This window comes from Alligator mississippiensis, chromosome 3 (genome assembly GCF_030867095.1).
Source record: "Alligator mississippiensis isolate rAllMis1 chromosome 3, rAllMis1, whole genome shotgun sequence".
Lineage (NCBI taxonomy): Eukaryota > Metazoa > Chordata > Crocodylia > Alligatoridae > Alligator > Alligator mississippiensis.
Genome location: NC_081826.1, coordinates 103,551,380 through 103,568,504, shown reverse-complemented (window position 1 = coordinate 103,568,504; position 17,125 = coordinate 103,551,380). Strand labels below are relative to the sequence as shown.

General features: G+C 44.1%; 1 protein-coding gene across 6 annotated transcripts in view; it reads right to left on the bottom strand.

The window, feature by feature from the left end:
- CCDC102B (coiled-coil domain containing 102B) overlaps positions 1–17,125 on the bottom strand; it is a 411,063-nt gene that overhangs the window by 106,869 nt on the left and 287,069 nt on the right. For 4 of the 6 annotated variants that reach the window (XM_019490620.2, XM_019490624.2, XM_019490621.2 and 1 more), the window contains one exon: positions 11,153–11,256. The exons of 1 other annotated variant lie outside the window; for it this stretch is intronic. In XM_019490620.2, coding sequence (XP_019346165.1) covers positions 11,153–11,256 — 104 coding nt within the window. The remainder of the gene's footprint in view (positions 1–11,152; positions 11,257–17,125) is intronic. One more of the 6 variants, XM_014606758.3, reaches the window with a different exon arrangement.

Here is a 17,125-nt window from a genome sequence, read left to right as displayed (position 1 = left end):
AGCTCAAGCTGGGGTTACAGACTTGGTTGTAGGTTAGTTAGCTCTAAACCTACCTTGCAGCATTGGGATATATTTTCTCCCACTCCTATATATAGATAGCTCAAGCTTTTATGAGCTGTAGCTCTTTTTCTCTCTATAATCACACACCCACACACTCTGTTTAGTCTATAAGGTGCAAATAGACCCTGTGTTTTCTATTGCTGTCAGGGAAATGACTGTACTTTCCATGGTACTCAGAACAGTAAAGCAGCCATCTCATGTGGGGTGTCAGGTCATTACCATATTAAATGTAACAGTGGCATTTTGATTTTGTTCAAAAGTGGCAAATGAGTGTAGCTTTCATAAGCTATAGCTCATGAAAGCTTGGCTGGCTGGCTATCTATCTATATACCTTGGTTAGTCTATAAGGTGGAGATTTACCATACCTTCTACTTGATTTCAGACTAACACAGCTAACTACGTCTCTCTGCTCATGGAAACAGAAAACAGACAGCAAAAGGGAGAGGAAAAAGAAGTGAATTGCCTTGTCCAAACTGTATAGCAGACCAATGGAAGCCACCAGCAGATCATAGGTGCATTGAGACCAATTGTATAACTCATGTTTGGAGAGGTGCTGATTTGGATGGGATGTCAGCACTAGTGGTTCACTCTCCATCCCCATCCCCATCCTCATCTCCAGGTCTCTGAAACTTCCAAGGTCTTTTAGCTAAACTCAGAACAGATCTGGAGTTGTACAGATCCATATCTTGTGATTTCCCAGTTGGTCTAATAAAAGGTATCATATTGGAACCAAGAGTTCTAGTTTTTTGTATGTCTAGATTGGGTTCAAAATGGCCACCTGATCTAACTTAATTTTCCTCAGGTGAGGCCCTTACACTCAGACCCAGTCTCAGTGATAGGAAATCAGTCTAAACTCATAACTGTACAGAAGTTCTGTGCATATAGACGCATCTAAAAATTGTTGAACCCAGCGTAAGATAAACCTGGATTGATGTAGTATCAGACTTACTTGATCAAGGTTAGACTGGGCCATGGAGTTTCTCTATAGTTACCTGTGCAAACCCAGGGCTGGAAAAGTCCAAACTGCCCCAGCCCTGGGGCTGCACTTTTCACACCCCTTGCCCTCCCCCAGGCTATTATTAGCCTCCCAGCACCTCCCCCTCCCTCCCATTATGGACCAGTCAGGCCCCCTAATACCCCATCCCCCATGACACTTCAGGTGCCACTGTATTTATCCATATTCACTGCTGCCAACACCAAGGAAATAAGTATTGGTGCAGATAAGCATGGTGGGGGAGGTTTACTAGTGGGGGTGAGGGGCTAAAAATAGCCTCTGCCCCCCATCCCCAAGATCCCTGGCAGACCCACTGACCCCCTGATCCTGCCAAACTCACTCAGACCCCAGCAATCCTCTACAGACACCACCTGCCCCCCATCTCTCCTGTACATGCCACCTACCCCCTATTCCACCATGAATCTCTCCAGCCCCACCATCTTCCTGTGGATGCTACCTGCCACCCCCCCACCCCTCTGCAGATGCTGCCTGTCCCCCCACCCTGTCTTTTCCTCATTGCCCTGTAGATGCTTCCTGCCCCCCACCCACCCTGTGGATCCCACCTGCCCCCAATCCCTCTGATCACCCTCCTCTGATCCCCCCTGAACCTGCCTGCCCCCCATTTTCCCACCCCTTCTTGCTAGTCCCCCCCATCCTGAGGTACCTTAGATCAGGTGTCCATTTGGAACCCAATCTAACCTCCCTCTAACTGCCTGAATGGCTGCAATTATCCTATGTGCTTATCTTTACCTTTATTAAGGGCCTTGTTCATGTAAATGAGCAGTTACTCCAATGAGCATCATGTATGACTTCTGTGGGGCACTGGTGAGGACATCCGTTTTGACTTTACAAAGCACACCCCATCTCATCTAACTTACAGGATCATACTGACCAACGTTATAGACTGAATCCTGAAAGATGACTTTTTACAGATTTATTGTACAAAAGGAGTCAATTTTGTGTTAAAATTCTTCAGTCTCATGAACTGACAGGGGTAACTTCAATGTTATAAAATAAAATGGAGCCATTCTAAAAGTAAATCACAAAAATAGAAACAAAAGGATGAAAATACCAAAAATGCCTGAAGCAAGTTTTCCTATTATTTTTTTATGGCAAGAATGAATAACCTCCAAGAGCTGAAACCTATACCCAGATTTCAGTTTCCCATAAGGTAAGTTGCTTTTTCAATGATGCAGAAAACAATACATAGAGAAAAAAAATGATAAATTGCCTTAATATGCTCTTCAGTGTGCTTTAATTTTCCTTTTTTGTAAAATATAATGGTTGTTCAATAGGCTTCCCCTCAGGCAAAAAGGAATACCACATTCATTCAATATGGTATTCTGTTTAGTGAAGAATGACATTGTTCCAGATTTGTTTAAACAGCTTGTTTCCTTGTTGCAATATTATTTCCTCTTCACTGTCAGCTTGGTGTTAAAGGCCTAGTAATATTTAATTGACCTACTACAAGGCAACTGTGGCACAGTTTCAGCTGAAAGACCATGGGAAAAAAAATTATGGACTAGATGACAGCATGAGAATAACATTTCAAAATTTAAAACTTAAATTTACAGACGGCTGCACATGAAGTGCTGTAATTTGATACATGAATTGCAGTGTTAAGCACAGAGCAATTCATGCAAACAGTTATATCAGTTCATGGGTATGTTGCTGGTCAGCTAATATTTTGTAAGCCTTATGGGTAACAGTTATGTACAAAAATGTTTTTCCAAATAGCCACTAAAATTTTAAAAAATAGAATCAAGATAGAAAATATTTTCTCTATATTCCAGCTAGATAATTCAGTGTGCTGGGAAAGCTATTTTTCTTCCATGAGCTTGCTAGATACAGATTTTATGTCAAGACATTTATCAATGTATTTGCATAAGTCATTGCTGTCCTTTGGCCTCCTTTCTCTGTTCCAGATTATATTGTACATCAATGGCCAGGAATCTGTGTCACTTTCACACATTAGCCCTTAGCACAAAAAGTATTAAATTGATTTTTAAGATCAGAAGACTTCTCATTGAAAACTTAAAAAACATTATTTTAACCATCTATTTTCTATTAAAGTTTAAATAAAAATGTAACCGCTATTATCAAATGCGCATCATTTCCAGTTATTCCCCTTCTAGAAATTTTGTAACATGACAGCAATTTGCACAGTAATGGATTAGGATTTTCATAATATTAAATAAGTTATTCATGTATGTGAGGAGCAAGTAAAAGGAGAGAACATTATGTACTAAACAAAAGATCCTTTCAGACAAATTGTCCAATAAGAAAACCACAAGGGAGAAATGTACCTAAAATATTGCAATGCATAATTACAAAGGGAAAAAAGGTCTTAAAGAAAAGTGCAAAATGGATTATATTTCTTATTACCTACATTGTACAACCATCCTACGTGGCACTATAAAAACAAACAGTGCTAGATGACTAACAGCATATCAGAAGGAGATTATGTATTTGTATATGGAGCTATACAGAAACAGTTGATAGGACTACCAACTTTCCCTAACAGTAACCATCTTTCAACAGAATTTTTGCACATTATCGGTAGTGAAGTGGCTATATAACTATGTGCTGCCATGAGGTGTTAGCCATCTAGCTGGAATGAAGCTTCTCCAACACATTCAGTCTCCAGCAGCTGGGGAACACTTAGCCCTTGCTGAGAACTTCTCTTTATGGAGGCATACATGCCAATACTCCAATATCATCTTATTGAAACATGTAGCCTCTAACTCAACTAAATTCTCCAACTCAGATACGGATTTCTGAAAGGCGCAGGTATTACTGGAGTACAGCAGCTTTACTACAGGTATTATCTACTTGCTGAAGTGTGTGGTTAACAGTAGAGACATTTTAAAAGTCCCTAATGACCAAGCTGCCATGTTGCTTGATACTGCATGAGAAAAAATTACAATACTTATTAATGGAATCTACAAGGGATTTTGAGCCACATAACAAGATTTCAACTCATTATAATATGCATTACTGTCTCTTTAACAAAAGAGTAGTGTACATTAGCAAGGCTTAACCCGCGTCAGGACTGTAGTAGTTGGATTTCTTTGTTATACTTATAAAATACACAGGCACATGTTAAAAAGAAGAGAACAGCTATCGATTTCACTGGGTGGTAAACATATTTATATTACCATGAAACAATGCTATTTCTCTGACCTTTCACAGTCTTCTCTGCTATACATCCATCTCTGTCAAGAACATACCACCATGTTTATTGGGATAATCTTGCATTTTAAGGCAAGCACTCAGGTTTTTGTGGAAATCCCATAATATTTTCCATTGCAGAATAAGGCAACTAAGCATCCTACTTTGTCCAATATACCACATTAATTGTGGTTGTCATAACAAAGTGGGGAAGTAAATTGTAAAGTGCTCTGGAATTGTTACAGAATGCTTTTTACTGTGGCCAAAGCATTTTTATACAATCAAGATGTGATACAATAAATCTATTACAATGCCTAGTCCAACACCTAGGCAGTGCATTATAGTTTCCTACAAGACATTACTCCTTACTGATATGAGGGACAGGCTAATTGCATCCAAATTTTGCTCTTGAGGAATGAGAAATGCACACACCATGACTTCAGGAAAACTATCTAGTGGCCTTGCAGAGGTCCTTTTCAGGATGTGCCTTCAGAACATTTCATTCTGACAAATTACCTATCAAGTCAGTAACATTTCTGACAATATTAAGTAGTATTCAATATGTTTTCTACTAGCATATCATAGGAAGTCACCTGAGACTCATTACATTGTTTGGCTTTAAAATTCCCTGGGATTGAATTCCCTGGGTTATCATGGGTGGATGCTCTTGCAAGTCCTTCATCAGATATTTTTCATTTTATTTACCTCTGATGCTAGCTCCATATCCTCTTGGAAATACAGTTCTATTTCTCTCCATTTCAGGCTGTCTGGTTCCTTGTGTATATATACAGGGCCAACTATGTGCTCAAGATTACTCTCCCATGATTACTTTCCCATGAGCTTTCCTTCTCAAGCTCTTGCTTCCTTCTTTTTCAAACTATACCACAATTAATTTCTGTCTCCTGCCAACGTGATGTTAGTATTTATCCCCTCCAAAAGTATTAGAGACTGTCACAGGGCACCTCAGTGCCTGCTCTTAGAGAGGAGAAACTGCCAGGGAGAGAGCGAGCCCTGGCATGACATAACGAGCCCAGCTGAGGGTTGCCAGGGTAACAAGCGCAGCTGCGGGTTGCCGGAGCAACTAAGGGGAGCCAGCTGCCTGTAGGGGGCAGGGCCTGGCCCTTATAAAGCCCAGGGCTGAGGCCAGGCTGGCAGTTCTCTGCTAGCAGCCAGAGGAGCAGGAGCAGGAGCAGGAGCAGGAGCAGGAGCAGGAGCAGGAGCAGGAGCAGGAGCAGGAGCAGGAGCAGGAGCAGGAGCAGGAGCAGGAGCAGGAGCAGGAGCAGGAGCAGGAGCAGGAGCTCCTGGAGTTAGGATGCAGAGAGAAGCCTAACAGCAAGTACCGCTCGAGTGGAGTTAAGCCATGATGTTAAGTTATAGCCAGGCGGCTTTGGGTTGTGTTTGAGTTATAGCCAGGAGGCTCAAGTTTATGTTCGGCTTTGATATTACACTGGAGGTTTGGGTGAGGCTATAGGGGTTGGAGGAGGCCTCATAGGGACCCCAGAGGGGTGGGGCCCCAGTGCCTGAGTGAGGGCACAGTACTTTAAGGGGGAACCCCAATGGTATGGGAACCCCGGTGCCAGTGAAGGTGCAGCTTGCGGCGTGGAGCGCAACCAGTGGGTTGCGGGCAGGGAACATAGACCCCGGGTTGTGTGCGGGGTACGTAGACCCCAGCCCCGGAGAGGGGTGGCTTTGAGAAGCCCCAGCGCGGGTATGACGAGCCCCAGAAGGGGGCACTGCTAGGAAGCCCTAGCATGGGCGTGGCAAGCCCCAGAAAGGGGGAGCGCACTCTAGAGGAGCCCAGCGTGGGCCCAATGAGTCCCCGAGAAAGGGGGGGACTATTGAGAAGCCCAAGGTGGGCACGGCGAGCCTCGAAGAGGGGGAGAACCATATTGAGAAGCCCAAGACGGGTGTAGCAAGCATGGCTGTAGGCCAGTGCAGCAACAGCCCTCGGATAGGGGCAGGGTGCTACGGTGGTCCCCGGAGAAAGGGGATAGCAGTGCGGTGAGCCGGGATCAGAGAGGGTAGCCGTGCGGTTGGCCTAAAGGACCGGAGACCCGCTAGAGGGTCCCTGAGCGGGACAACACTTTTAGAGAAGGCCCAGAGTGGGCTCGACGAGAGTCCCAGTGAGGGGCTGTGTATTGGAGAGAGCCCAGGAGTGGGCTAGACTACAGGGGAGGCCCAGGAGTGGGCTAGATTACAGAGGAGGCCCGGGAGAACGGGCATGTATTGTGACAGACCAACGTCCAGCACATCAGCAAGGCTTGGGGCGTGGTATTAGGGGTTGGTAGGAGCCACGCGTAGCCCATAAGGCTAGGGTGCCTGGGGAGCACCCATCATACCGGAAGACCCCCCCCCCCAGGGGGTCTGGGAACACACGGGGACAGAGGTCCCAGCTAACTGTGCCCAAGGAGACGTGAGGCAGCTTCCCAACTATATACAAACATCAAAGATGTGTCGGGCGAGAATTTGAGGGTGCCCTTGGGCCGACTTGGCATGGTGAGAGGGACCTCAGGGAGATCACGGCCCTCCTGAAGGACCCCGCTGTGACAGAGACCATGACTGCTCAGTGGTGAATACTGGACTGTGGTTAATGCTTTAGACATTAGATTGACATTTCACAAGAGCATAGACAGTCAGCATATACCCCACTCCCTGTACACAGTTGTTTTTTCCCCAGACTTGAACTACAAGCTACAAAAGAACAACTATTACAAGGATATTCCCTTAGGGCATGAATACATGAACAATCCTGTGCGAGTTAAAAGGGATAGGTTTTATTGTAAATCATATGCTCCACAGTCTCCATGTGGCTGCTTTTAACACAGAATAAGAGGAAGGTAAACCACAGTAACTTACCATGGGGTAAGACTACACAAATGGGTACCGTCTGTGGAGCAACTGATGCTGATTAAAGCCTTGCACTGTCTCCCCCCTGTCGCAACAGTAATTTGAATGTACATTCATACCCTTGGATGCTGAGCTGGCTGACCGAGGAAAAAACAGTTATTAAAAGAAGGCGATGTTGCACCCAAGTCTTGTAGCAAAAGCCTGTGAGCTACATGGTGAAAGGAAGTCAAACATATGCAAATAAGATAAGACTTTGAGAAGGCTGGGGAAATTGGGCAGATTAAAGGACTTGACCTGTCTAGAAAGTAGGCTGGCTAGTTTGGGTGCTAGGAGCTTCTTAAATTCCTTAAATAAATGGGGACCAATATTTTTGGCTAGAGTGTCATAAATTAGCTTGGCTCCCTCCCTGGGGACATGTAGCAGCAACACACCTTATACTGCTGCTACGTGTCCCCAGGGAATGCCCATGCCATGCACACACTGGTGCATGGCATGTTACCCTGGGTGGGGTAGGGGAGGCTACAGCCACCAACTGTGCTGGCCCCAGCAGCCTTGCCTGAGGTCCTAAGGGTCTCTGAGAGCTGCAGTCATGGTGAACCTGCATCAGGGAGCCTGGCCAACAGTTGGAGCTTGGCTCCATCTGGCCAGGCTCCAGTTTTGGATGGTGCACTCTGTCGCCATGTGTGCTTCCTTGCTTTTTTTAGGCATGGGTTTTTTTGACCCCAGAATCCCCCCAGGGTCAAAAAAGCCCCCCACACTGCAAAGTAGCCATGTGGGGAATCCCTGCATATGTGGTGTTGCAGGTGAGTCCACGATGCTGCATTTCACATGTTCCTGCTCATCTGGACGTACCCCCTAAGTGCAACTCCCCTGTTCAACCGGCTTCACTGCCTCATGCTTCCTGTCTTATTTGCTGCTGTGCTACCTTTCCTTTCCCTGATCTGCTGCATGCCACACATGGGCTTCCCATGCCAATGGTGGCATGTTTGACACATGTTGGGTACCCTTGCCTTAAACAATCTATATTGGACCCACTCTTTTATGGAATTTGAGAGGGAATTCTGACCAATTTGGCTTGTAACAAAACATAAACTAAATATCCATATAGGTTATTTTGAACAAATGATTTGTTCTGCTTGATAACAAAGCTCTTTGTTTTGAAGCTGGATTTTGTTCACTGTGGGTGTCTAAAAACATACCAACTTTCTGACAGTTACGTCAACTTAACTTTCTTAAGTCAACTCAACTGTCAGAGTGTACACACATGTGGATCAGAGTCAACTTAAATGCAAGGCAAGATAATATTTTGGGAGCCGTTCCAATTCAAGTGACCACAGCACTTCTGGGCTTCAAAATGGTGGTGGGGGTGCTTTAACTAAGGCTCACTGAATGTGTCATTAAAGCTTTAACTAAAGCTCACTGAATACACACATTCAATGAGCTTTAGTTAAGGCACCCCCACCACTATTTTGAAGCATGGGGATACTGAATACACATGATGCTGAGCCTGTTGGCATGTGCTAATTAGCACACTCCAGCAGACTCTATTAATTGAGTCTGGTCTAATACATTCTAATTAGAATGAGTTGGAGCAGGCATTGGGCATAAGTATAGATGCCTGTAGGTTTTCAATTAGACCTGCATTATAGAGAACCAAAGGCATAAATGAGTACTGTACAAAGATCCAGGTACCAGATCCAGTCCTGCCTCTTTCCTTTCTCATTGTGATTACTGATTTAGGTGACACACACAGGTGTGAGTTCTTCCAGGCATGATGTACAGAGACTTCAACTGTAACCGACCCCATGTATACTGAGGAATAGGAAAAAACTGTGTCTCTTCAAGGACCACTAAGCCTTAGGGCTGTGTGAAATTTTGGCAGCCGTTTAGTTTCGGAGGTGTTTTGGGCCATTTCAGCACCTGAAACACCAAATCCAAATTGAAACAGAAGGCTCTGAGACAGCTCCAAAATGTTTCAGAAAATTTTGGAGTTTTGGAGCCAGGCTTGCAGGGAAACAAAAACTAAGAAGATGGAAGGGAAAGAGCAGGGGAAGGACTACTTCAGTGTTGACATTTAGCTCCCAGTTCGATTCCCCAGCTCTCTGATCATTTCCCCAGCTCTTCCTAAGGGGTGTGGGCCCCCTGATCTGCACACATGAGGCTTCAGCAGGCTGCTGCTGCAGGCTGGGGCCAGCGGCAGCTGTTTGGCGCAGCTTGCGCTGAGGGCTGGAAAGACTGCGGTGCTGCTGCTGGCTTCAGCCTGCAGTGGCAGCCTGCTGAAACCTGCTGTACAGATCCCAGGGCCTGCGCCACCCAGGAAGAGCTGGGGAAGTGATCAGAGCTGGGGGATTGAACTGGAGACTAGGGGAATGTTCAGGTCCCTGAACATTCCTCCAGTTCCCTGTTTGATTCCCTAGGTCCCCAATCTTTCCCCATGATGGGGGATGACAGCAGACTGCCACTGCCAGCTGGGGATGGTGGCGGCTCTGGGCTATTTCCCTAGCTGGCAGCAGCAGCAGCCTACTGAAACCCTGCATGCAGATCCAGGGGCCATGCCCCCTCCTACCCCTAGGAAAAGCTGGGGGAATGATCAGAGAGCTGGGGAATCAAACCAGAAGCTCCAGCTGACAGGTGGATCTGCCCCAGCTCCGGGACAGCATACGGTGCCCTGCTGAGCTGCACTGAACCCGTGCAATGGTGCAGCTGCTGCAGTGGTGCCAGGTGGGGGAGGGGGCTATCTCCACTGCCCCCCACTGCTCTGTGCTGCACAGGGAAGGCTCCACCATGAGTCCTCAGAGGCCCCAATTGCCATGGCCAGAGCCAGTGAGTATGAGGCTTTTTAAATTTTATTTATTTTAAGCTCTGTATTCACTGACTGCAGAGCATGTGGATGACAGCAGGGTGTTGCTGCCAGCTGGGGCCAGCACCAGCACTTGAATCTGCCCGGCGCAGCCCAAGCCACGTGCTGGGAAGGACCCAGTGCTGGCGCTGACCCCAGCCAGCAGCACCAGCCTGCTGGCATCCCACACACAGATCTGGGGGCTCGCACTCCCCAGGAGGTCTGCAGGGCTGTGCCAAGTTCCTATGGGGGACATGGGCCCCTGGATTTATGTGCAGGATGACAGCATGTTACTGCTGCTGGCAAGTGATACTAGTTTTGCTATGAACATTTGAGGTGCAGTTTCAACCCCCCCCCTGCATTTATTTTCTTGAAACTTGGCAGGATTTATGACTCCAGGAGGGGCTACCATCTCTGCAATTTGCACCTGAGTCAGGCAAGAAATGACAAAGTTAAAGGCATTTTTGTGATTCCCCATTATAGCCTATGGCGGAAACACCTATACAGCATCGAAACTCTGAAACAGATTCAGCCAAATCGAAATGGGAGTGTGATCCAAAATACTGAAATGAATCACTGTCCCTCCAAAATGCCAAGTGTGAAACTTAAACAAAATATACCTGTTTCACACAGCCCTACAAAGCATGTGAAGGAGGGGAGATGACTTGAAAGAAAGCAAGGACCAGAAGAGCTGGCTGACACCAGATGTACATCCTTCTTGGGGGTGGAGCAGAAGGTAAACTTCTGGATGCTGGATATCATACTGTGGCAGTGAATGCACCTCACATACCACTGGGTATTTCAATTGGATATCGCCCTCAACTGGCTACAGAATATAGTGTCTCCTGATTTTTTACTTTTATTATGGTATGATTTAATCCATTCTAATACAGACCAATTAGAAAACAAAACACATTATGTATAAAATACATTTCTTTGAAAGAAAGCATAGAACAAAATGACCAAAAGCAATAGGTTCAAATATCCATAGATATAAAATGTGAAAAATGTCAATCGTTTCCTTTTTCATGTCCTTGTGACAAGGTATTTAGCAGAATTTGCAGATTTGTTGGAATCTGATATGGCCTTGAACTTGTAACCACTGAACTGTCAAACATGTGCCTTGGCATCCACTCTACTTCAACCCCCCCAAATTTCAATGAAAAACTACATTTCCACTTGATAGTCCTTCCTTAACATCACCATCCAGACTCAAAGTGTTAAATGTGTCCATCACTTACCTACTTTTCAAATGATTAAGATGAACCTGTAGATTGTTGTTGGCTTCTGTCTGCTCATCTAGAGATCGCTGCAGCTTTCGAATCTGATTTAATGAGTCATCGAGCTGAAAGCAAACAGACCCTGATTGGTTTCCAAATGTCTCAAAAAGATTTTCACCTTGAGTGTTACAGTGCACCAGGAATATCCAGTAATATTTGAAGCTCAATTAAAAAAAACAGTGCATATACAATATTACTACACCTGTATTAAAAATATAATAAGAGGATCAAACAGGAATAATGGTTCCTGATTTTTTTTCCCCTACTTCACCACACTGGGGAGGAAGAGGGATCTTTTTGTTCCAAAAAATATACTGCCTGTATGCAAAACAAATTATAGGGGTCAACTCGGGTAACTGAAAATGTTAAATATTTGTAGATAGGTTTATAGAGAGAGTGGCAGTTCTAATTCTGTAATAGTTTTGTTCTGAATATAGGGTCTTTTCAGGACAATCTAGTCCATTTCTTAAGCCTTTTCTCCCAGATTAATTTTAGGAGCCTTAGCAATAAATCATCTTTGTCAATGATAACTTAACAACATCCCAGTGGCTTTTACTCTCTTAGCCTCTGATCAAGACAACATTCTCCTCAAACCATTGTGAAAGTCTTAATAGCTGAATTGGTACCCCTGTCTCATCTCCACAATAGTTTTATAAACTCAAGGGCCTTCCATCATGATTTATTATTATTATTATTATTATTACATTTTGTGAAATAAAGACTAAAAGAATTGGATGGGTGCTTATTTAAGCTTTTACAGTTTAACATTCATAATTAGTTGACTAACATTGTATTTTCTGTAACCTAGTTGCATTCCCCTCCTCACCCCCATCCGTCTAATGTTAGTCACCCGCTCAGGCAATTTGTATTTCCCTACTGGCTTTGTCATCTTCTTGTATTCGCAATCCTAAACATCTACTAATAAAATTTAATCTATCTGGAAAATAATCAACACCTAATTGCAAATATAAGACAGTCCATAACTCTAGCCCTCAACTCATAAGCAAAGTCCCAAGAAAACAGTCGAGTTTGTAACCTCTTTGGGACCCAATAGCTCAATGCAGAAAATGAATTATAATTTTTAAGTCCCTTCATCCAATCATCAGCTCTTTCATTTACACATGGAGAGCTCAGACTTGATAGTCTATCAAGATCAACAATCATTATAGAATGGGGAATAGGCAGTTTCACAGGGTTTGCCTTTAAAAAGTTCAAAAAGTGCTGTAGCATCATAAGAATGTAAAAACTCATGTTTAGGGAACTCTAGTGCACACTTACTCATCCACACTAACTCATGCTAATCTTGGTTCCCCCTAGAAGACCCTAGGTCACAACCAGCTTAACACATAATCAGCAAAGAGGACTACTTGTCTTTATCTATACTAGACTTTTAGAACCAGTTCATTAGCCAACCTGTTCTAATGCCACCACGTAATTTTCTGTGCAGAAAATTCAGGTGCATTTAACTGGGCCCAGGAGCATGTCTACATATGCTCCCAGGTTGGAACCAAATTGAGCCCAACAGAAGCAGCTTAGCCCAGGCCTGTTCCTGCCTTGCTCTTCCCCTTGGCAGGGGGTACAGGGAGTCAGGCCTCAGCTCTAGGGAGTGGGGCAGGACTTGTCCCCAGCTCTGAGGGCAACCTCGAGCTCTGTGCTGCTCTGTCTCCAGATCCAGGGACAGCTCCTCCCTCACCCCCCGAAGCTTGGGTCTGTGCCACTCAGAACTGACCAGGGACAACTCTTTCCTTGCAACAGTTGTGGCTCCCTGATGTTTGGGCTGACCAGGAGCAAATTGCTCAATATATACATGTGTTTGGGCCTATTAATGTAAAGCACCATTGGTTAGTACCTGCCAGTACTAGCCAATGAATGGTGCTTTGCATTAATCTACTACACAGTAATTATGATGCACATGTAAATGGTAATGCTTTATTGAACATTAGTTTAGTCTAATGCACAGTAAAGTGCATATGTAGATATGCCCAATGTTATTAATTTAACTGGGTCTATGCGCATTCATAAAGTTAAGTATGGGCTTAAGACCAGATCTGCATTAGGTGACAATATCCATGTACAACTAAAGAATGTCTTAAGTTTTATATTAGCAGTGTAACTGGCTAGAGGTTCATGGGGTGTTTGAGGAGGGGTAGAACCTTTGTTTCTCAAATGGTGACACTTGTTAAGGTGGTTTGGGATTACTGGTCCTCACTCATCTCCAACTCTTACTAATGACTCCATGTGCCACACCTTGGGCAACCACTTTCACCAGCAGGCTAAACTCAGTAAGGGAGGACAGTTATTGTCATTAAGAGCTGTCCTCTGATCATCACAGTGGCAGTTGTGGTGAAATAGGTTATTTTTCAATGACGAAACTGGTGGATGAAGATGACAGTTACCATAACCACTGCCTTGTGGACTACCTTGGGAGAGGTGCAAGCTAAAGGAGTAAAATGGATTATCTTGGGAGAGGTGAAGGCTAAGGGACAGAAAATGTGCAGTGGAGCTCCCAAGGTGATTAGTAAATCATTTGGTCTTCTTTCTGGCACCTCCTACAACTTTCCCGGCCCTATATCTTATTGGTTTTACCTTTCCAGTGGATAAGTTGGCAAAGTCAAAAGGGTGATTCTGAGGCTTGGGCAAGTCCTGATCACCTGTCAAATACCAAGGCTTTTGCACCCTGGAGAGGTTACTCCAGTTTCACCAATGTATTGAAACAAATGGGTGTCAACAGATACCGGTCATAAGCCATGGATTGATCGATGTAGATCCAGGTGCCAGGGCTGTCTCTGACAGTGGAAGAGATCATCATGCATCATTAGAAAACTACTGCTCACCTCAAGCTGGACAGTTTCAAGTCAATAAGGTGTTTTTTTCACCCCAATCTGCTGCTTTAATGGGTTTTTGGAGCTTAGAGATTTAACTTGAAAGCAGACTGCTATCACACACCACCATCTACTCCAAGAATGCAAGGAAAAACCTTTCAATCCAAAAGATTGGAAGCTACAATGTACATACAGTGACTTCAGGTATATCTGATGACCTCCAAACCATTTATGACACATGCAAAGCTGCAGTCATTGATGCAGAACTGCTGAGACTGAATGTTGATGTTGTTGGTGTACAAAAGACCAGACTACCAGGCAAGGATGCCTTAAAGGGAAGAACTACACCTTTTTCTGGTGTGGGAAACAACTCAAAAAATCAGAGAGCATAGTGTTGGCTTTGGAGTAAAAAATAAGCTGTTTTTTTGCAATAGAACCCTCAAACAAAGGCTTTGAAAGATTAATGGTGCTTCAACTCGCTAGTGCCTCTGGTCCTGTCAGTCTCTTATGTGCTCTCACTGCTTCATTCAAATCAAAAGACTACTTCTACTATGAGTTTAGTGCCTTATAATCAATGTATTTCACCTAACAAAAAAATCCTCCTGCTCTGAGACCTCATTGCAAGGGTTGAAACCTCAACACAAAGTATCCTGGCACCACCCATGATCTGGACACTCGTATCAACTTGACTTCATTCTCACTTGCTCATGAGAATTCTGTGACTGACTGTGATACTGATCTTTCAACCACTACAGTCAAATTGCATCCCAGGAAATTGTACAAGAGCAAGAAACTCTCCTTACTATGAATAAATGTCACACAACCGAAAGCTGAAGACACATCATCTCAATTAATTAATTAAAACACTCTCTGGGGTACTAGCATATCATAAGCCATGTAATACTGCTGAGGAGAAATGGGTTCAGCTCAAATGAGCCATCTATCAAACTGCCTTGGACTCTTGTGGTATCTTGCATCGCAGCTCAAATGACTGGTTTAATTAGAACTTGTCTGAAATGAACCCACTCACAGAAAAGAAACGGTCAGCTCTCCTTAAATATAAGTGTGACCCAAGCCACACCAACTTGCAGGCACTTTGAGAAATCCAGCAAAAGGTCAAACATAAAGCAAGACGGTATGCAAATGATTATTGACCACAACTGTGCAAAAGTATCCAAAAAGCTGCTGAATGAGGCGACATGCAAGCAATGTACAGGGGCATCAGGAAAGCCCTCAGGTCTGTTCCAAGGAAGACCATCCTTCTAAAATCCTCCACAGGTGAAGTCATCAATGACTACAATAAGCAGATGGATCGATGGATTGAACATTACTCAGAACTCTACTCTTGTGAAAATGTGGTCTGTGACTTCACTCTTGGTGCACTTGAAGACCTCTCAACCCTGACAGCACTTGACCATGAACCTACCATAGACAAAGCAGAAAAAGCCATTGATCACCTTGCTTGTGGTAAAGCCTCAGGTGCAGCTTGCATACTGGCTGAAGTTACTAAGTGTGGGAAATCCATCCTCCTCTTTCATCTGCATGAACTAATATGTATGTATGTGTTGGAAAGAAGGTGAAATGCAAAACTCTAGAACTCTTGGTTCAGAGATAATACCTTTTATTGAATCAATTAAGAAATTACAAAAAACCCCAAAAAACCCCAAACCAAAAAAAACCCTTTTTCTGCAAGCTTTCAGGCTCACATGCCCTTCATCAGGCTCAGGGAAAATTAAAGATGGTAAAAAGTCCTCATAAGTAAGAAATAAACTTCATTTTTGCACAGAGGAAGCTGAAGAAAGGAAAGAAGGTGAAGTTCCCCAAGATATGAAGGATGCAAGCATAGTCACTTTGTACAAAAAAAAAAAAAAGGTGATATGAATGAGTGCAATAACTATCGCGGTATATTCTTACTTTGCATCACTGGGAAACTGTTTGCCAAAGTTGCCCTGCTAAGACTGCAGACCCTTGTGGACAGAGTCTACCCTGAGTCCCAATGTGGTTTCAGATCTGGTAGATCCATGACAGATATGATATTCTCCCTGAGACAGCTACAAGAAAAATGCCATGAACGCAGGAAATCTATATACATAGCATTTATTGATCTCACCAAAACTTTTGATCTTGTCAGAAGAGATGGCTTGTTCTGAATCCTGAAGAAGATTGGCTGCTCTCCTAAGCTCCTGAGAATCATGAAGTCCTTCTACATTGATATGCAGGGAACGGTACTATTAAATGGGTCATGTCTGCAAGAATTTGAAATCAAGACTGGTGTCAAACAGGGCTATGTCCTAGCTCCAATGTTTTTTGGGATTTTCTTCACTGTCTTACTCAAATATGTATTCAGTGGCTGTTCAGAAGGAGTATAGCTTCAGACCAGACCCAATGGGAAACCTTCAGACAACCATTTTTGTTTCAAAGCGAAAACAGAAACCCAAGTTCTTGTCTGTGAAATGCTCTTTGCTGATGACCCAGCAACTGTTAGTCATTCAGAATCAGGACTGCAAAGTCTCATGGATCATGTTTCTCATGCTTGTGATAATTTCAGTTTGACCATTAGCTTAAAGAAGACAGTAGTCATGGGTCAGCAAGTTGACTGCCTTCCCAAAATTAATGCTTGCATTGGAAAGTCAAGTAATGCCAATGCTAAACTTCAAAAGAGAGTTTGGAAAAAAGAGTGCTCACTCTGATGACAAGATATCCATCTACAGTGTTTGTCTACTTAGTTCTCTAGTGTATGGCAGGGAGCATGGTCTTCTAGTGCCAGGGAAGGAAGAAAATTGAACAATTTCCGTCTTTGATGTCTGTGCCGTTTCCTAGGCATAACATGGCATGACAAAATCTGCAACTTCACTGTTCTGGAATGGGCCAAGATACCCGGTATCTTTGTGCTCTTGAGACAGAGATGCCTCTGCTGGTCAGGACAAGTGAACTGCATGAGAGGTGGCTGAATCCCCAAGGACATACTCTATGGCAGGGATGGGGAACCTCTGGCCCGCTGGTCAGCCAGAGACTCCATTTCCCAGCTGCCCCTGCCTGCATGGCTTGTGCCTGTCTCCATGGATACCCCAGCTTCAGCCATGCTGGTAGTGTGCACGGCAGAGCACGACAG